We start from the raw sequence: 21,885 nt of genomic DNA, 5'->3' as shown, positions 1-21,885 counted from the left end.
TTTAAAGAATACATTGCGTATGTCATAGTATGAATATGATGAAAATGTTAAATTATCAATTTATCATCTAATTCTCCAAAGTCTTTACTTAATTTTGTGAACTTCTTAAAGTTTCCTAATTTTTAAATATTGAAAGTTTTATCATAAAAATTTAAAAAAATTTAAAAAAAAAAGCGGGCCGACTCGCGAACCCATGGGCCAAGTGGTATGCGGGGCGAGACAGGTCAGCCCGCGTTGTGTAGGCCTTATGCGGACTAAGCCTAAACGGGCCAGCCCGGCCCGGCCCGGCCCGCATTGCCACCCCTACTTGTAACTTTCAAAGTAGTTGAATTGAAACACTAAATTCTAAGCTTTTCGTGTGAAGGTCTTTCAACAATTAATGAACAACTAATAATTTTGTACATTTCTTAAAAGAACTTAGCATATGGACTTAAAACTTATTCAACACTTGTTTAGTTTAATTTTCACTCTCCAAAAGACCATACAATATTTCTATAAATTCATAATAAATATTAATCAAATTAATGCATACATGAAAATAAATTACTTATAAGGTATTTCAGAGATAAACTAATTTATAAAAACCTTCTTATTTACTTTATTTATTTATATTTATTTGAAATCTGTATCTAAGGTAATTTTTATTTTATTTTATTTTAATTTTAAGTTAAGTTTATCATTTGAATTTTTGTCATTGATAATTTCAGGTATGCATAAAAATTAAATCTATGTTTATAATACAACCTTCGTCAAGAAATAACTGATAGTGTAATATAGGAGGATAAAAAAGAAGATAACTTGTACCTGCACATTTCTTCCTCTTCTTTTATCCGTCACTGTTATCTCTTCACTTTTCTTGTAGTAGTTCCATCACTCTTCTCACTTTTGCGGTAAGCATTTGCCTTTGCTTCACAATATATTGAAAAAAACTTCTGTGGTTGCGTTTTTTTTCTGTTTCAAAATTTGATGCTTTCTTTGTTAAATAACACTGTATAATTCCGTTAGTTTGTTATTTGGTTAGTGGCGCAGTCATGGGTCCCTTTACACTCTCCGTTATGGTTAATGACTCTGCCATTTCATTACCAGGTAGCTAACCCTTTTGCATTTTCTGTGTGTATGTGTGAATTTGAGACATTTGGGTTCATATATATATTTTTTATATCAAGGGATTGTTTATATGAAAAACTAAAAATGTAAGGTTTATCACTCCTTAATATTTAGGTTAGAGCATGTGTGGAGGTTCAACTTGTGAATGCCAATTACTTGTGATTGGTGTAAGAGTTGATTGTGCTTCTTTCATTTTTCCTTTTAGTTAGGATTGTTGTTCTATTGGTGTGAATACTGGGAACTATCACACGATTATAGGATATACAAGTTATATGTGGACACGGAGAAATTGTACTTCAGTAATTTTGATTGAGTTGATTTTTTGCTGCTCATAATTGGTAGTACAAGGATTTATGATATTGATTCAAGCTGCACCATGGGAAACAGGAGGTTTTCTTAATTAAGTATATGCAAGTTAGGACTTAGGATTACATGCGGTGAGAAAAAGAAGGGACATATTTTAGCATATTATTGCTGTATGGTCAGTGAAAAAGGAATATGAATTTTACACGTGAACTAAACTTGTTAATTGGTAGCATAGTTTACTTTTTAGTGAATGATTTAGCAGATGATCTATATTAGGGGTGAGAATCTCGTGTTCATGTGTTATTTGAGCACTCTATTTGTTGCTGGTTTGTACTATCTGCTTCTCATTTTAGCAGGATATATGGTTTCACAGATGCTTGTTCGAAGAGAAAACAGAACTTGCTTCTGAAAAATTCTTTTGCATCAGTTAGCATGGGAGATGAAAAGCCTTTTGACTTCTTACGCACTTTATTTGGTAAGCATAAGATCTTCTTTGGTGTTGTTCACATGTCAGTGTTGGTGTTTTAGCAGGTGTTTTACTGTCAGTTTGTTTAAGTTACTGAGTTCTGTAATCTCAACACAACATAAAATACTCACTTCCTAGAGATTTGGCAATTAAGCCCTGTTTAAGTACAAGGCTGACCAGCAAGGAGATGCAATTCCCCAGTTCTTCATATATGAAGTGAAGAACTGAATCTTTGCTGCTCTTAAATAGTATTTCACTTTGTTAATTAGTTGGTAGACGATACTATCATAGTATATTATTGATGGGTTTATTGCATTTTAATCTTTCTGATGAGCAAGACGGAATTTGCAGAGGGCGTTATTGCAGGAGGTACAGCTGGAGTTGTTGTTGAAACAGCTTTATACCCAATCGACACCATTAAAACACGCCTGCAGGCAGGTTCTTATGACAAATATTTGAATGAAGAATAAGGGTTGGGCTTTGCTGTGTATTATACTGATTAATTACTGTTTGATGCTTGATAAGGCTCTGCATCAGTACAATCTAGGCATGATTCTTGATAGATAGTATTTTATTATGGTAAGACCCAAGTGTTAAGATGTCCCACGTTGGCATTCCGGACATCTCTTATAAGACATTGAAAATCATCCTTCTTTGAGCAAGCTTTTGGAAGTGAATTATGCCCAATTTATTTATTAGACAGTTGCTAGAGATATTTGGATGGAATCTGCACGGCATCTATAGTATTCAACTGTAAAAAGCTATACAATTTTTTCTAGCACAATTAGTTAGTTGATTTACACTATAAAACTTTTTTCATTATGCTGAATTTCGGTTATGGAATTTTGTTTGTGCTCTTTCCCAACATTTTTTTGGTGTACTTTATTAATGGATACTGACTGACAACAGAATCTTATGGCCCTTTTATGCCTGTTTTTGTGTGTTTATGTATTTATGCTGACTTGATATAGAATGTGCTGATGATATTTTTTTTCACTAGGCTGCTCGTGGGGGAGAAAAACTAATATTGAAAGGCTTGTATTCCGGATTGGCAGGAAACCTTGCTGGTGTCTTACCGTGAGAATCTCATGGATGACATAATGTTTCAAACATTATAGGTTTTTAAGTTAATTAGAAATTTTGAAAACCCAATCACTTTTGAAAAGAGCGAGAAAGTTTCTGGCATGATTAATAAATTTATTTCCACGGGTGGTGATTCATTGAATTTCTGCTCTGTGAGCTAACTCAAGAGATTTACGTTTTTGTATGAAGGTTCTTTTATTTTGAAAAAGAAGAAGGAAACATGTAAATTTCTAAATGCTAATTGCAAAATTGCACTGTCATTGGTTTGTATATATCATATTCCAGATTCAGTGGCAAAAACATTTGAGAAATAACATATTCTTATGTAGTAGTACATATGACAAAGAAAGAAGATTTGTTTAGGTAGTTAATATTGAATATCCTAAATAGAGGCGGCTTAGGTGCTGCAATTCTTAGGCCGGCATTCAGCAACAATCCTTTTTGAAGGTGGTTCTGGCAGTATGTCTTGAAAAGGGAGACTTTGTAGAGACATGGAGTCAAACAATTAGAGTCTGTTTGGATGAATTTTTCCATAAGCCCTTCTAAATGTGAAAAATAAGAAAAAAAAAATTAAATGAACTTCTCCATAAGGAATAGTTAACTTATGCACAAGTTAAAAAAGTGAGACGAGAGACTAATTTTAATTTTTCTTCTTATTTTTCTCTCCTAAAAGTGTTGTGGAGAAACTCATCCAAGCAACCCATAGTGTTGATAGTAAAATGTGACTTAACTCCATTTTCCCAATATTTTTAAATAATTAGATTGTTAGATCCTTCCAAGACTCATATCAAGTTTGTCAATCAAGGTTTTCTTTTACTATAAATTAAATAAGCTATACAAGTATGAATTTTGATTTACCTAAATCTGGTTGTGGTTGGAAACTGTTATGCAGATCAACACGTCATTTATTTGTTGAAATAGCTGGATTTTAGGATACTTGGAATTATGCAGATAACATTGATGTAGGAGAGCAGGAGATTGAAAACTCCATGTTGGGGATTTATGTTCTCCTAGGTGCCATTGTTTTACTCTACTTCAATGATGTGCTCCCCCAATATAGTTTCTTGGTAGCTCATTTGGTATTTTGCAAGGCCTAAGCCCTATTATGATCTTTGTTCTTGCATTAGGATGTGCACCAGGGAAGCAATATTTGCATTTATACCTCTAATTGGATAAAGTGATTGTCATTCTTTATTTGTGGATGTCATATTTTTATATCCTATTTACATAAATCATGCCTACTTGACTTTTAATTGGAAATTGTGAAGAGAGAAAACAAAATTATTCCCAAAATTGAATTAGTTTCGGCTCTGGTTGTGCTACATACATGGACCCTGTTCATAGCAAAAGCTTTACAGCATCAGGCTCGCCGACCGCTTTTTGTTTCTAGCTCACCTATAAAAAGTAATGTATTGTAGTATGTCTGGACAAATTGTGAACCTGAAGCAATTCAGTTGGTTCACCCACGAGTATTCTCACTAAACCTTGTATTTTGTGTTGTTTTTACAAAGGGGGTGATTGAGTTCCACTTAACATCAGCTATTTTTTGGCCATCTCCTTGATCTAGGATTTATTTGAAATAGTAGAATCATTTGGAGTAGAGTAACTATTTATTTATTATTATGCATATTGAAAGCCAAAAGAGAGTTTCCCCCCATCAAATCTATGAAAGTTATTTTGACAAATTTGTATTTCATGCTTATGAAGATATGAAATCATGAATGAATCTAGATTCTTTCCTTTACACCTTTTTGTTGCTTTAAATGTGCAGGGCGTCTGCTTTATTTGTGGGAGTTTATGAACCTATAAAGCAGAAATTGCTGAGGATATTTCCTGAAAATCTGAGTGCTTTAAGTCATTTAGTAAGATACTTCTTATATTAGCATTGATATGTAGATATTGGTATAAATGCTTGTTTGGAATTGAAAGTTAGGAAGATAAGTTAGAATTATTATAAGATCTAAATTATCCAATTCAGATCAGAATTAAGTATCAGCTTTTCATCCCCTATTTTTCTCTTGTTTTCTCTTAAATTATTGCGTACCTGTTGATATTTGCAAACCAAACTCCAACTTCATATTCTACCATTGTATGGATCCACATATGAATAATAGAAAAAATTTATCTGTCTTTTCTCCAAATATTTCAATGTGCACACTGAAATTTAAGTAAATTAAAGACCTGTTAGTGCTTTAAAAAAATGTTAGTTTTGGCCAATTGGTCTTCTGTTGCCTCTGGCATTTATTTGGCTTGTATTGGAGTTGATGCTTTGTCTATTTTATCATTCTTTTGTTGCTGGCACCCATTCCTCTTGTTGTAAAACTATATATAATTTTATGGGGATAAAAATCTGTCTTTTTCAATCTCATTAGACTGCAGGTGCCATAGGGGGCATTGCTGCTTCATTGATTCGTGTTCCAACAGAGGTAATTAATTTCTCTTATTTGTAAAAGAGACAATTCCATGGTTGAAAACTATTTCACTGGACAATTTCATATTTTTCCTAAGGTTATCAAGCAACGAATGCAAACTGGGCAGTTTACTTCAGCTTCTAGTGCCGTTCGCTTTATTGCTTCTAAGGAAGGCTTTAAAGGATTTTATGCTGTATGAAGTTCACCATCTCTTCCTTCCAAACTTTTTTGATAAATTATATTCCCCAAGTTTTTAATGATATGATCAAATTTTTCTCTAATATTGATCTTTGAAATCACAGGGGTATGGATCTTTTTTGTTGCGAGATTTACCCTTTGATGCTATTCAATTTTGCATCTATGAGCAGATTCGAATAGGTTATATGCTTGCGGTAAATTCCTTAAGTTCTATTTTCGTGTATTTTAGAAGCATCCATTTTATTTTTTTGTTCTATTTCTCTTGTCATAGTTTTGAGCCTGACTCCTAGCTTTAATTAATATTTAGTGAAATAAGTGATCAGCCTTATTGCACCAGTATGAGTCGAGTTATATGAAACAAGTTGAGAGAACAAAATATGCTTAATGATCCAACTCATTTAACCTATCAATCCATGGTATGTTGAGCCGAGTTATAAAATTTTTCGTTTACCGAAAGTGAATCAGGTTAAGTTGACTATTTTTAGGACAACCACTGAGGAGTCAACCCCTTCGCACACACTTTGAGCAGGAGCTCGAAATATGTTGCACAAAGTTTTCATTTTTTTGGCTCAATTTGAATATCTGTTTGCAATAAATTGGTATAAGAGCCAGTTCGATCACTTGCCACATGTGTCAATTAGATTCTTGCAAGAAGATAGGGATCACTTCCAAGATCGAGAAATTTATTGAAAAGAACAATTTCAACTTGAGGATTGAGATGAGGGCTTTGCTTAAGGAGTAAGGTGGACACACTCTCGGGGAGTATGCCACACAGAGAGACTTGTTTTGGAGATGCAAGAAGAAAATACGCATTTGATGATTCTTTTTCTCTCTGTTTGATTATGTTCTTTATGAGGCTGTTGTAGAAAAGACTTCGATCGTCTTTTGGCTAAAGTTGGAGAAGTTGGCTAAACAAAACTCTTTAACTCTAAAGATATACATTTATGCAGACTGTATTGGTTCTATTATTGATTGAAAATTACACCTGGGTACTTTATGTTTCTCGGAGAAAGTCTAGTAACCCAAAGAAGCAAAAACCAAGACAACATATCTTATTCTAGTGCAGAAGCTGTATTTTGAGTTTTTTCTTAATGTATGTGTGAAGAAAAACTCTAGATGAAAATCATATAGATGACCTTAAAATAAAGATTGATATTCCTTTCTTTGCAATTGTACTTTGATAACAAGTCAGCCATGATCGTTGCCCATAATCTAGTTCAACATGATAGGATCAAATAAATTGAAATTGACCGACATGTTATCAAAAGTAATATTGACAAAGGTCTTGTGGTTACAACTCATATCTCTACCAGACTTTAGATAGCGAACATTTCCACTAAGGGGCTTTCTCAAGACATATTCCAGGATCTTGTGGGTAAGTTGAGAAGGATTGATATTCATTTACCAACTTGAGAGAGAGTGTTGTAAGTAGCATATTATTAGGATAAAAATATCCATCCATGTTGATCAAGAGAAAATATTCTTAGGATCTTCCTATACATTTCAATGTACTTTTATTTTCTTATTTTAGAGTTTGGTTATGAGAAAATAATTTGTAGGATTGTTATAAATAAAATAATTTTTTATTTCCTTGTATACTTGCATTTCTTTTTGTTAGGCACGAAGAAATCTGAATGATCCAGAAAATGCAATTATTGGTGCTTTTGCAGGTAAATGCATACACATATCTTTATAAAGGTATTATAGAGTAATATGTGGAAATAGGTACATGTTGGGTTTCATTTTTAGTAGCTTATGATGGGTTTATGTTCTAGGCTGACATTTTTCTGGACTAGGGATTTAAAAGCTTTTGGTTTTTTATCCTCATCGTTGAATCAATCTTGTAAGGTGTATGGTCGTTTGGCACAAATAGCCTTTACTATTTGCAATTAATGTCATGTATCTTGTGAATTTTCTTTGCAAGGTGACAAGTTACATTCGTTCCCCATATGAGGCTTTGGTTATCAGTTAAAAATGAAAAAAGATAGAGGATTAGGGAGATAACCTGAATCGTTTTTCTTTTGGTTTCCTGATCTACATCATGCTTTCATGGCAAAGTATTGTATCACTTATTCATGACGCCACTTCATGCTATAAAGAACAAGTATAAATGATTCTATAACATATGTTCTGAATCCTACATAGAGTTGGATAAGCTTCTTGATGTGGTACGTAGGCCTTGAGGTTTTCTCAATTAATGAACTAGTTTTTTGGGTTGGAGTCTCCTCTTGTGCTTAAGTCCTAACATTTGTTGTTTTTGATTGAGAGTTGAACTACGAAAAGGGCTACCTTTAGATTGAAACTAGGTGCAAACAAAATACCTATGGTGAGTAAAGCCGTGAAAGAGAAAATGGCCGTTATCCTGTTAGCGTTGTGCATTGGTCCTTAAAGGAGGTGATAATGTTAGTATTTTTAAGCCTTGAGATTTTCCCACCCGATGAACTGGTATTTTGGATTGGATTCTTCTTTTGTGCTCAAGTTCTAACAATATATCTTAAACATGACTTTGATAAGCATTTTGATCTCATTGTTTCCATTTAGTGAATCAATATGACTACAAACTTGTTTTAATAATCTCTTAAAGTAGTTATAAGAATAAAAAGTGGAAAAAACATCTCCATAAATTGATGTGTTTTAGTTTTCTTTATGTTTGATTTGTTGAGCCTTATTGGAAGTCCAACTAGACAGCATTGTTTGTGTTGGGATGTGACTAAGTGCATTGTTTCTTGTAGGTGCACTAACTGGAGCCATAACTACTCCCCTTGATGTCATCAAGACAAGGTTAATGGTTCAAGTAAGCTATGATCCTGTTCCTTTTTTATAATATTCTTTTACACACAAATGATACCTTGTGTGTCTGAGTAGTCTATAACTAAATCAAAGAGAACATTCACAACTTCCTATTTTATTCCTCAAGGGATCTGCAAACCAATATAAGGGAATTGCTGACTGTGTTCAAACTATTATTAAGGAAGAAGGACCTCGCGCCTTTTTGAAGGTAAGGATTTGGTGTGTTTTCATCATACATTGTATAAGTTGAGTGGAAAAATAGCATGATCCAAACGTAGAGTACAGTTAAATGGCGAAAAAACTATTTTGGTGCTTATAAAGCATAATTTTATGTTACTGCAGGGTATTGGTCCCAGAGTACTATGGATAGGCATAGGTGGTTCAATATTCTTTGGTGTCCTTGAGAGTACAAAACGTTTTCTTGCTGAGAGGCGTCCTATAGTATCTCAGCACACATACTCAGACAGAAGTAAAGATAAATAGTTATCTCGGTGCCTTTTTCCAAGAACAATATTTTCTTAGATACAGTGTACTTTTATTTTAGTTTTTTGTTTTCCAATTTTAAGCGTTGAGAGAAAAATAGTATGAGTATTTTCCTTCCTGCTTGTCCGTGAGATATAACGTTGTTCAAATTGCTGAAATGATTTTGGTGTTGAATTTTGAGAAGCATGAATTAATAAGAATTGAGACCTGGATTCCTTATTTTTGAAGAATTATAATTAAAAAATTTGTCTCATTTATTCTCTCCGGGTATTTCGAATTGTATATTTGGTGTAATTTTTTCTGTTAATTCCCCATTTATTTTCTTCACCTGAGTCTCAAACTCAACATGTATGAGCCATAATTTGATTTCAATTTCATGCAGAAGTTGCAATGGACAGACCCCGAAAAATTCAACAATTTTTTAAGAAACGGTAGGCAAAATTGAAACAGAAAGTAGTTCACTAATTATTGAATATGTTCCATATGAGTTGGAAGGACTAATCATGTCACTCGGCCATTGCAGCGAAAGTAACAAAAGTTCATGAAATTCCTTCCAGGTAGATAAAAGTGTTACCTTAACTGAACATGACCCTAGTAGCGTACTAGAATCAAATACACTTGGTTCAATTTAGTCTCACCTTCTATTTCATGACCCTTTACTACTGTCACTACCATACTAAAACCATCTTACCGTCCTATAACCACCACCAACATCATAACCACCACTACATTAAAACCACTGTCACCACCACCACCACAATCATTTTGCAACTACCAACACAATCACTCTTTGCAACCACAATCCCATCCCACCACTACACTAAAATCATATTTACCACCATCACACTAAAATCCTACCACCGTGAGTGTTATTGTTGATGAGTTTAATGTAATGGTGGTAAATGTGATTTTAGTGTTGTAGTGATAGTAGTAGTGGTGGTGGTGATAGTTGTGGTTGTGGGATCGGTGGTGGTGATGATCATCGTAACAATGGTGAGGGTCACGAAATGGAGAATGAGACTAAATTGAATAAATTTAACTAAAAATAAGGATTTATTTAAACAAAACACAACCGGTAAACAATGTCACATTATGTGAACAGTGCCAGCCTGTACACTTTGATGTTATCAATTTAAACAGCATCAACGAAAAAGAAAAAATTGAACATAATTTAACAAATCAATGATCATATAAAATGCGAAAAAAAAGGCCAAATTGAACATATTAGACCAAAATAATATTTAAACCTTTTAATAAACTTCTCTTAAAGTAGTTAGTAGAATAAAAAGTGGAAAAACCATGTCCATAATGCAAAAGTTAATAAACTAACTTTTGGAGAAACTAATATGAGAGGGTTTATAGAAAAAAAGAGTATATAGAATACTTTGTACAGACACAAAATACTGATAAGTGAGACATTTTCATAACTAGGATGATTATAATTTACAAAATGACATTGATCATAAATTATGTCTAGTCTTTATTAACTATATCAATATAAACATCTTTTGGCAGAACTTAAAACAATTGTTGACTCAATATAATGTCCTACACTTGATAAGCATTGGTAAATTATTGTGCAATGCTAATTATATCATTGTCCTCTATTCGGTTACACAGTTTTTAAATTTGGTTCATCAAGACAACTTTGCCAAATCAAAAAGTCCAACACCATCATGTGGATATATCTCCACAAGTGTCCCACAATCTTGCCTGTCCTTTTTCATAGAATTGTATTCTTCACATCTCTTGTAGACAAAAGTCAAAAGTTGGAATGCACATAAACCAAATATTCAGTCCTTTTTGGACCATCTTGTTTCTCTTCAAAGAATGAATGAAGTATTATGCACTTTAATTTCTCTCATAGCATTAGGAAGAATATGACTACTAAGGCAAGCTTTTTAGATACTGTTTCGAAGTATTTAAGTCACATGCAAGATAAAATTTAAAATCAAATGAAAAAAGATTGATTATTTTTCGGATAGGAATCTGAAAGCATTCTAAAAGTATCAGAAGTATCTGACAAAGGAAAAAAATTGAAAGATTTGATACCTTTTGGATACGAATTTGGAAGTGTCTAAGGAGTATCCATATCCGACATGGGTATGATCAGACTGATATTTTTCTGAAGTATTACTACACGAAACTTGCACCTCCAAAATTTCTGAGAGGACTCCTATAACCTAACACACGCTTTTATCTAAACATTTGTAGCTTGTAATAATTTCCATTTCTGTTTAAAAAAAATTAGGTGGTGGGGAAATGGGTAACAAGGATTTCTTATTATAAATTGCTGTGTTTTGGTTTTCTTTATGTTTGATTTGTTAATCCTTACTGGAAGTCCAACTAGACCCCCTTGTTTGTGTTGGAATTGCTGAAATGATTGTTAACCGAAAATCGAAAATGAGCTTTTCACTACATAAACTATTTTCATAATGTATCGACATAAAATGTCTGACCATCGACCAAATCAGACAATTATGTATGTGAAAACTGCACTTTTGGAGCCTGTAAAACATTATCAATGGAATTTTATATTTGATGTACAGGAGCTATACATTTTGGAGGCAAAAAAGAAACAATGGAACATTCTATTCTACTAGCCTCAAAAACAACAAGAAACTACTCTCTCCTCCCTGCAAAAAAATGGAGAAAACAAAAACTAGAATAGTGTTTTACAAGAATGAGCTATAGATACAGTTGGCATAATATACAACCATCAAATATTTGCTCAACCAAAAAATATACATGGCATGGAACTTTATAAACTATCCATCCGATTTGATTTGATCAACACTTGAGGTCTCTGCTCCCCCCATCTTTAATGTTGAAGGTCAAGAACCAACTTCCTATCATTTTGATGACCTAAAGTAGAAAGTTTCACATTAAAGGGAGGTAAGCTCCTCCATGACCCTTCCTGAGCACTAGTGGCGCTGCGTTGTCAGGGACCTTATCCATTTCTTCTGCGCATGCATCATTGATATCCCCAAATCCAGTTGCCACTGTAGCCAACTGCATCCGCAATTTCAAATCCCTTGTTCGCTTCAATAAGCATCTGAATGATCTTCCTAAATATTTAGCCCATTCAGCTGGCAATCCACCCCCTGTGAGCCAGACAGAGAAATGGGATTGGTCCCCTCTGGCCGCAACTTCAGCTCTATAGAATCTAGCTAAATCAATCAGCATCGAAGGCTGAAGAGGTAAAACTGCAACAAATTCAGCTACAAACTCCTCCATTACTTCAGGTTTAAGCATCTGGTTCCAGAGTACTAAAGCCCATTCACTTGGCTGGTTCAGGTTATAAGCTTCGGCTACAATCAGGGCTTCTTGAAATCGAGATTGCTCAACTAACGCTCGTCTAGCATTGGTTTCTGATCTATAAAGCCATTGGAAATCTGGCATTCGTATTTGAAGGGACAGAAGAGAAGCCTGAGCACAATCTCTACGTGTTTTGTTGCCAGCATCGATAGAAGAGTGAACTTCAGCAGCTTCAATGTAGTAGCGCATGGAATCCAGTAAGTCTTCATTATGGTCCTTGTGGTAGCGGTGAAACCACTGCTCACATGATTGCTCTGCACGTGACTCTAAAAGAGCTGCAGTCTCGTGCTTCATATCAAAATGATTGTAGACCTGTACAGAACACAATTACAATCAATAAAGTATCATATTTTTATGTTGTTTATTTGAAAAGGAGAACCAAGAAAATGAAAAGAAAAACTTTCTGAGCATACAAAAAAGAGCAATTTGTCCACTTTTAAAGTCACTGCTTGAAGAAGTTATTAACATAACCCAGAATATGTAGTGCCATACTATTGACATATTATGTAGTGGGTTAAAAGGACTCTATTTCAGTGATCCCTGAGTCATTTAAAAATAAAAATGTTACTGAATCAAAAGGAAGCATACTCTTACGTACACACAATTCTATAGTATAAGTGAAGCAAAGAACACTGCTCCAAGGAGCTACTGTTTTATTGAAAGTATGAAATCAAGAAAACAAAGAGCAATGGCTGCCACGAGCCACTGTCATCTCAAGCCCAAAAGCCTGTTCCTGCCAATTCCCCACTCTCTTTCCTCAACTTCCTCCCTTTATATTTCTTTCAGCCCTTCTAACCGAAAGAATCTCTAAGATTCGCTATTCTCTCTCCTCTTGCCATCTCTGCTAAAACCGTCAGCACTCTCCCCCTCAGATTATGCTGGTGGACCCCACTTCATGGTTTTCCATTTTTTTTCTTTCATATACCCTCTTAACCTTCTCTTTTTGTCTCTCATCTTCTTGGGCCTGGGCTTGATACGAATCAACACCTCCCCCCACAAAATTCACCTTGTCCTCAAGGTTAAACTCTGGAAATGAATTTTTCATCTGAGATAAACACTCCCAGGAATTTTTACAAGTTGGCATATCTTTCCACTTCACCAATACTTCCCATTCTTGATCTTCCTTCTGTCTGATAGCCAGGATCTCCTCTGGTTGAGCATCGAGTTCCCAGTTTACAGTCACACATTTGGGAAGTGGTTGCACATTGCCTTCCACTGCTACAGTGGGTTTTAATAATGATACGTGGAAAATCGGGTGAACCTTGCTGCCCGCTGGTAACACCTTAGTTTGTATGCAACCTCCCCTATTCTTTCCATGACCTCATATGGCCCGTAGTATCTAGGGCTTAGTTTCTGGTTAATCCTCCTGGCCAATTTCTTGAGTTTATAAGGCTGAATCTTCAAATAAATCATATCACCCACTTTTAACTCCATTGGTCTTCTATGCTTATCAGCCTGTTGCTTCATTCGATTTCGGGATTGAGCCAAATTTTCCTTCATCAATTCTAGCATCTCATTTCTGTCCTTTATCATTTCAGCCACCTCATCATTTGCCGTTGTTCCTGTATCTCCTCTAATAATTGGTGGTGGGTCCCTTCCATATAATGCTTTAAAGGGTGTTAGTTTAGTAGACTCATGATAATTAGTGCTATACCAAAGCTCTACCCAACTCAACCATTTGTGTCATTGTCTTGGTTTTTGTCCTGTCATGCATCTGAGAAAGGTTTCTAGGCACCTATTGACTACCTCCGTTTGACCATCTGATTGAGGATGGTAAGCTGAGCTGAATTTCAGCTTTGTCCTTGCCAACTTAAATAACTCAGTCCAAAATGTACTCATGAAAACTCTGTCACAGTCTGATACTATGGATTCTGGAAATCCATGTAGTTTTACTACTCCATTTAGGAACAATTCAGCAACTTCTCGGGCACTAAAAGGATGTGCTAAAGCCACAAAATGTGCATACTTCGTGAGCCTATCCACCACCACGAGAATAGTGTCGTAACCCCCTGCTCTAGGGAGTCCTCCTATAAAATCCATGGATTTATCTGACCAAATTTGCTTAGGAATAGGAAGGGGCTGAAGTAACCCTGCAGGGCTAAGTGTCTGGTATTTATTACGCTGGCAAACTTCACAGCTTCTGACATACTCCTGTATCTTCATCTTCATTCCTTCCCAATAAAATAATTGGGAAATTCTTTTGTATGTTCTGAAAAACCCTGAGTGACCCCCCATTGCAGAGTCATGGAACTCTTTTAAGATGGCATCCAGCTTAGGAGAACATTTGGGAATTACGAGCCTGTTCTTATAATACAGCCGTCCTCTACTCACCTCATAACCCTTATGCACATCTTTGTGTGCTAAAAGATCTTGTATTTTTCTCTTCAAATTAGCATCTTGGTCGACTTCATCCTCCAATTCCTCCCATTCCTCCATATGAACTTTATTGACTGCAGCAAATTGCATTTTCCTAGACGATGCATCAGCTGCACTGTTCTCAGTTCCAGGTTTAAACCATATCTCAAAAGTAAACCCCATTAATTTTGAAATCCACTTTTGCTGCCCTTCTCCCATCACTCTCTGATCAGCCAGGAATTTTAAACTTTTTTTGTCAGTATAGATAACAAAAGGCCTCCCCATTAAATAATGCTGCCATTTTTTAACAGCCATCACCACAGCCATCAATTCCTTCTCATATACCGACTTGTTAAGGTTTCTTTCCAATAAGGTTTGGCTCACGTAAGCTCGTGGATGCCCTTCTTGCATGAGCACAACTCCTAATCCTTGACCTGATGCGTCAGTTTCCACCATAAATAGTTTATTAAAGTCTGGAATAGCCAGCACCGGGACCCTAGTCATGGCCAGTTTCAATTTTTCAAAGGCTTCTTGTGTAGCCCCACTCCACTGTAATTGATCCTTCTTTAGCTGTTGAGTAAGAGGCCAGGCAATCTTCCCATAACCCTCCACAAATTTCCTGTAGTACCGTGTCAGTCCTAAGAATCCTCGCAATCCTTTAACATCTTGAGGTGTAGGCCATTCTAGCATTACTTGGATTTTGTTGGGATCAGTTGCTACCCCTTGGCCCGATATGATGTGGCCAAGATATTCTATTTTTGATCTACCAAATGAGCACTTCTTCTTGTTGATCACTAACCCATGCTGTCTTAGAGTCACCAAAACAGATCTGACATGTTCAACATGATTCATGTCTTTACTGACCACTAGAATATCATCAAAAAACACTAGTGCAAACTTCCTTAAATAAGGTCGGAGAACTTGGTTCATAAGAGCCTGGAAGGTCGACGGTGCATTGGTGAGCCCATAGGGCATCACAAGAACTCATAGTGTCCTTCATGCGTCCTAGACGCAGTCTTCATGACATCCTCTTCTTTCATCTTGATCTGGTGGTAGCCAGATTTCAAATCCAATTTGGTGAACACTTGTGCTCCCCCTAACTCATCCAACGACTCATCAATGATAGGGATTGGGAATTTGTCTGGTATAGTGAGTTTGTTGAGAACTCTGTAGTCTATGCAAAACCTCCATCCGCCATCTTTCTTCTTGACCAATATGACCGGGCTGCTAAACGGGTTGTTGCTGGGTCTTATAATCCCTGCTGTTAGCATCTCTTTTACAAATCTCTCAGTCTCGTTTTTTTGGTAATACGGGTATCGGTAAGGTCTAATGTTTGGAGTTGTGGCGCCAGCTTTTAAAGGAATCGTATGATCACAAGACCTTTTGGGAGGTAATCCTTGAGGTTTGTGGAATAAATCATCAAATTCCTCTAAGAAAGTATTGAGTTTTTGATCACAAACCCATTTTTCCTCCTTCGCGTGATCTTTAAAAACTTTGTAAGACAGCAAAAACCCTTCACCTTCATCATTGAGGGCTTTAAGCAGGGCCTTCCATGATGTTGGTGATTTGCATAAAGAAGGATCCCCCTTTAATAATTTTTTTCCATCCTGCGAGCCCCATTCCAACTCTAAATTTTTGAAGTTAGCCTTCACTTCCCCCAAACTGGATAGCCACTCTAACCCCAGCACGACATCTAAGCCTCCTAAATCCATGAGAAAAAAGCGTTGTATCGGTATACCCTGTACTTCCATGCTCAATTGTGGGGAAATTCCTATGTTTTTAACCCTTTCTCCGGTACCCACCTCCACTTCATAGTCCTTAGAATTCAGAACTGTCAATTTAAGTGAACGAGTCAAAGCACTAGAAATAAAATTGGCTGTGGCCCCGCAATCCACTAGCACCACCACTTCTGTGTCTTTAATTTTCCCTTCCACCTTGAACAAATGATTAGAGGTCAAACCCTCTTTACTCTGTAATGAAAGTTGTAGCACTTTCATTGACAGACCCTCCGATGGCCCTTTGTCTCCTTCACTGCTTTCTGATTCCTCCCCCTCCTGCCTCTCCATCAACACCAGTTGAAGGTGTTTCAACTTGGAAACATGTTCATGTCCCCACAATTCACCACATTTGAAACATAAACCTTTGCGACATCACTCTCTTAATTCCACTTGTGAGAGTCGCCCCTTTTCTGTCCCTTTCTTCTCGTCTCCTTCGCCCTCAACCCCCTTACTAGAAATTCCTCCTTTACTGCCTCCTGGTTCCCACCTCGTGAACCCGCACGTAGGTTTCCCTATCAATCTGTCTGGAGGTTTTCTTTCGATGCTCATCAAACCCACTCGTCGGAACGCTTGGTTCTTCTCTTCCAATAGTAAGGCACGATCCATTAATTCATCCAAATAATTGGAATCATACAGTTTAAGCTTTGCCTGTATCTCCTCCTTCAACCCATTTAGGAAGATGCCTTTTAACATGATTCGCTCTTTGAGCTTTAATGGAGCAGATTCACGTTCAAATTTTTCACGATACTTCATCACTGTTGTGGTTTGTTTAATGCGCAACAAGGATCCAAAAGGGTTTTGTATTACCCCAAGTTGAAAACACTGCACCAGTGCGCCTTTAAACGCTGTCCATGTACGATTGGGGTCTTGGTCCTCCCACCATTGATACCAGCTGAGGGCTTGGTCCTCTAAAGCAATGAATACAGCGTCTAGCTTGTCCACCTCGTCCACAAAGCTTAACTTGAAATATCGTTGCATTCGTATTATCCAGCCACAAGCGTCGTCACTCCTGAAAATGGGGATGCGCAATTTTTTGCCCCTGAAATCCCATGCTGATTCCCTACTGCTCGAGTAGGTTGTACGACTAAGGCAATCGTTGTCCTCGACTGCTCCATCTCGGTGCTCCTTCCTGCCACGTCGCCTGTGTGAGTGGCGCTTGGGGGAACACCCTCAATGAGATTGGCTTCGAGACATAATGAGGTTCTTCAACTCAGAAAGTTGTTGTTCAATCCCTTCAATACGTTTTTCCATCTTATTTCATGTGAAAACCATGCACTACTACAGGAGCCTTGGCTCTGATACCACTTCTTACGTACACACAATTCTATAGTATAAGTGAAGAAAAGAACGCTGCTCCAAGGAGCTACTGTTTTATTGAAAGTATGAAATCAAGAAAACAAAGAGCAATGGCTGCCACGAGCCACTGTCATCTCAGCCCAAAAGCCTGTCCGTGCCAATTCCCCCTCTCTCCTCAACTTCCTCCCTTTATATTTCCTTCAGCCCTTCTAACCGAAAGAATCCCTAAGATTCGCTATTCTCCTCTTGCGATCTTTGCTAAAACCGTTAGCACTCTCCCCCTCAGATTATGTTGGTGGACCCCATCTTAACCTTCTCTTTTTGTCTCTCATCTTCTTGGGCCTGGGCTTGATACATATCACATACACTCAGACTAAATTATTGTGAAACGGGAGGTACTGGCTAATTCAATTTTAGCAGCATACAATCATTAATCTATATATTCATTTATTGGAGCACTAAGAAAACACAAACCATGGCAAATGCATCAAAGTCATTAGGGTTGAAATGCTTCAAGGATGTAAGAACAGCCATTCGAAATCCCCTGACAGCCTCAGCAGTTCCAGTATTTGTGTCTGCAGCAGCAGAGTACTTCTGAAGAAGTAGATCCAATTGACCGTTTTCTATAAGAATGCCCAGAATGAAATTCAGAGCATAAAAATTTCCAACTCCAGTTATCAGGCGCGCCAAACATGGAAAATCACCCTCCAAGACATAAGCATCAACCCTAGTTGCAGCAAGGGCCACAAGAACATCAACTCCATCAAGGCAAGAAGATGATTTGTAAAAGTGGTGAGATAAAATGAGAAGCTCAACCTGAAAATGCAAAATTTACAGGAAAGAATAGTGTCAGCTTCAGGAAAAGTAATTCAGTCAGAATTGTTTAGAGGCATTGAAAACAATACCATCAGCAGTCAAGTTGTCATTGGATAAAGAGCAAATACTGAACATAGCATCTTGTGTTTAGGGCCCTATAAGTGTCAGTAAGTGATTATTTAAACCTTACAATTTATGAGATTTAAAGATTCCGATACACTTATCTCACTCTGATAGTGAACTAGTTCCATCACTTGATATGTCTTGTCTCTTTCTTTCTGTACACACACACACAAGTCTTATTATTTCTACTCCTAAAATTCTACCACACACCAGCTAATGATGAGTCAATTATTGGCTATGGAATATGACTTGGTTATTGTTGAAATGACAACGTTTTTTGCTTAGAAAATGTGTGACTATTGTACCGAGCTAGTTTTCAGTAGGTTCACCCAGCCAGCTGTAGCTGGCACGTGACAGCTGACTGTAGCTGCTCCTGTTCCTTGCACTCTCTCTCCTCTAAATTGGGGGTTCCTTTAAGTAGTCTCTTGTCTCTGTTTCTTCTTCAGTACAAGTGAATAGAGAAACATTCCACCAAAAGAAACCCATGATAGAATTAATGCTAATGACATATTTCAACTTTCAAGTGTGTAGGGACAAGGCAATTTATCCCAAAGTGTTATGATCTGAAACTCGCCTGCTCTTACATTGTTCTGCTGCCACTGTTATACTGATTTCTTTGTTTGAGTTTTTGATATTTTTTGGACCAGAGAAAGAAAGATAAGTTAGGTAAATTGCAATGTTTGCTACATTTTGTCACAAAAAGGTGGGTTTGGTAGAGTTCTCAAGCACTTAGGGAATCCACCCTTAAAAGCTAGCTATTAAGGAGGAGACTCAAACACTTAAATGAGTATCCCATTCTACTCCATGTGAGACTTAAACAACCCATGATACCCAAGTCCCTATCACAGCACCAAACATAAGTGACACTTCACTCAACTTCCTTGTTAGCCAAAACCCTCCACAGATAAAAAACCCTCCGTAGTTGGTCCTGTGCGAGACACCAACAGTCAACTTTTATTCAACTGATAAGTACCCAAATTGTTTCCAACGATGGAAATACAGGGAGCACAGAATCGTAAATGAAAGTTTGAAAACCAAATTATATAAACACAAAAAAAAAATAAGACAGTTTTTCTAAACTTTCCATGCAAATGTGCAAAGAAAGTATTAAAAATCACCCATGATCGAATATCAAATAAATAATTGATTATCCATAAACTATAATCGGTTATATCTAAATATAATCAATTATGTTTAATTAAATATAATAAATAATTAAAACAAATAATTTCAATTTTAATGTTTTATAAAATAACTTATTTTAATGTTTAATAATTAATTTAGTAAGAACAAAAAATCAAATTTAAATATTTAAATTTTAAATTAATTTGATTATATAATCTTAAATTGATATGTAATATATAATAATGAAATAAAATAAAAATATTAAAATAATTAATAAAATAAAAATAAATTTAATATTTGTTAATATATATTTTATATTAAAATAATTAAATAATTAATAAATTAAATTAAATTTATTTAAATTTTGATAATATATTTTATTATGAAATATAATTTTCTACTTATTACAATTTTATAATAATTTTTTATTTTAATTTGATTTTAACAATAATTTATATTTTCAAAATTTTATCTTTTTACATTAAATTATTTTAATTTTTTTATAAATTATGTTCTAAATATATTAATATACAACCAAATTTATCCTATCACATCAATTAAATCTAGTACAAACTTTCTTCACACTTTCCACATACTTCCTCCCGTAATCCAAATAACCTCTCTTTTCACCGACTTTCCTTATTTCTTTCTTTTTCCACTCTAGCTTCAATTCAAACAAAGCCTAAGAGCTAGTTGTTAAATGGGGAGACCAAACACCTAAATATTTCATATTGCACATCCAATACTGCTTAATTGGAACTTAGGCACCCCTTGATACCCCATTCCTATCAGGTTTTAAGGATATCTCTTCACAAGAGGAGTGCCTTCGCGATAAGATTAGGTGCTTGGCTTCCTACTTGGGCTAAAGTACATGGTCTTTTCAAAGGGTGTCCTCACATGTTGAGGGATTGACTAGAGCTTTTCTACATTCATGTAATTCTTTTCTTCATCTTAAAGAATTTCCTCCATAATCAAACAAAACAAAGAACAAGGGATATCACATCACAAAGGACTTCATCTATCATCCAAAGATCAATATGAATTAGAACTTTCCCATGACAAACTTGTGCAAAAATATCTCCAAGAGTCACCAAGCTGCCCACAATTCAACGAACACAAACCAAGAATTCGCAATAAACCCATTGGAGTCAAACCCTATGATCATTGAACCTTCTTCCTCATATATTCAAATTACTCTTGATTGTGCATTTCACAAGAAATTCCAAGAAGACTAATTTATTCTGTTGAAAATCAACGATAATATCTCATTAAACGCTAAAGAAGTTCCTCCCCCAAACAGCCAACCCATTTTGCCACTGTTATTGACTTTTCTTAGCCTGGTATTTTTATTTTTGGTTAAAGTATCTTTGTAAATCAGTTTTGTGAGGTTGAACTAAGCTTAAATTCCAGTTTTAAGATGGAACCATTGTCTATTATAAAAAGGTTTGTTAGAACTATCATGTCACTCATTATCGCACCATCCACAAATATATATATATATATATAGTCAATATGGGGTCTCCAACATATCCTCTTATGCTTAGGAGTGGACCTTGTTATAATAGACTATGGTACCATCTTAAAACTGAAATTTAAGCTTAGTTCAACCTCACAAAACTGATTTACAAGGATACTTTAACCAAAAATAAAAATACCAGGCTAAGAAACTTTAAGTCACTTTAAGTCACTTTAAGTCAACAGAATAAATTAGTCTTCTTGGAATTTCTTGTGAAATGCACAATCTTGTGAAAAATCCATCTTACAAGATAGTTGTGAGTTTTAGTTAAACTCAAAGTGCACTTTCTCCAAGAGCCGCACGCCTAAAGATATGGTAGATCGAGAAAACAAACAATTCAGCCCTCATTGCAACAACTTGCAGTAAAATGTTAAAAGTTGAAATATAGCAATCGCAAATTATTCAAAAGAGCTGACAAAAGTCATATGACCGAACAATCAGATGATCTAATCCCACCTATTAATTTTGATATAAGGCCTATGAGACTCCTCTCATTAAAAAGTAGCCCTCTTGAAACACATATTTGTGTGTGCATAAACAAATGAGAATGGCAGACTGAAATCAAGTTCTTGCACCAACTTCTTACAATTGATCTCATCTTCATCCAATGAAATTCTTCTCAAATGTTGTCCTTTAATTTAGTTTTCTCTTTCTATTGACTGTTTTTTATTATCTTCTTGTAGCACTTTCTCTTATTATCCTGTCTGCATACTC

The 21,885-nt window shown here is 35.7% G+C and overlaps 2 protein-coding genes across 4 annotated transcripts in view; one reads left to right on the top strand and one right to left on the bottom strand.

Moving 5' to 3' along the window:
* The first annotated feature begins 746 nt into the window (after nt 1-746).
* On the top strand, nt 747-9,063 carry SAMC1 (S-adenosylmethionine carrier 1). Its single transcript, XM_028066405.2, has 13 exons — nt 747-890; nt 1,022-1,086; nt 1,787-1,888; nt 2,231-2,313; nt 2,880-2,956; nt 4,734-4,824; nt 5,335-5,388; nt 5,471-5,566; nt 5,676-5,765; nt 7,190-7,241; nt 8,304-8,365; nt 8,489-8,569; nt 8,704-9,063. Exons 2-13 carry the CDS (start codon nt 1,032-1,034, stop codon nt 8,842-8,844), a joined length of 984 nt encoding a protein of 327 aa, XP_027922206.1. The 5' UTR covers nt 747-890; nt 1,022-1,031; the 3' UTR covers nt 8,845-9,063.
* Nucleotides 9,064-11,343: 2,280 nt separating this feature from the next.
* LOC114177230 (spatacsin carboxy-terminus protein) overlaps nt 11,344-21,885 on the bottom strand; it is a 36,288-nt gene continuing 25,746 nt past the window's right edge. For all 3 annotated transcript variants that reach the window (XM_028062497.2, XM_028062499.2, XM_028062498.2), the window contains 2 exons: nt 18,066-18,407; nt 11,344-12,474 (listed from right to left, as the gene is read on the bottom strand). In XM_028062497.2, the coding sequence (XP_027918298.1) occupies nt 11,725-12,474; nt 18,066-18,407 (1,092 nt within the window). In that variant the 3' untranslated portion in view covers nt 11,344-11,724. The remainder of the gene's footprint in view (nt 12,475-18,065; nt 18,408-21,885) is intronic.

The sequence above is a fragment of the Vigna unguiculata genome, chromosome 3 (genome assembly GCF_037176805.1).
Source record: "Vigna unguiculata cultivar grain cowpea cultivar isolate G323 ecotype 2 chromosome 3, ASM3717680v1, whole genome shotgun sequence".
In the NCBI taxonomy this organism is placed as follows: domain Eukaryota; kingdom Viridiplantae; phylum Streptophyta; class Magnoliopsida; order Fabales; family Fabaceae; genus Vigna; species Vigna unguiculata.
Note: the sequence above shows the minus strand (reverse complement) of the source record. Positions and strands in the feature narration are given on the sequence as shown.

Coding starts and splice junctions, on each gene's coding strand:
- SAMC1 (XM_028066405.2), top strand. CDS start 1,032: ATGGGTCCCTTTACACTCTCCGTTATGGTTAATGACTCTGCCATTTCA. Junction 1,889..2,230: donor CTTCTTACGCACTTTATTTG/GTAAGCATAAGA, acceptor CGGAATTTGCAG/AGGGCGTTATTGCAGGAGGT. Junction 5,766..7,189: donor GAATAGGTTATATGCTTGCG/GTAAATTCCTTA, acceptor TCTTTTTGTTAG/GCACGAAGAAATCTGAATGA.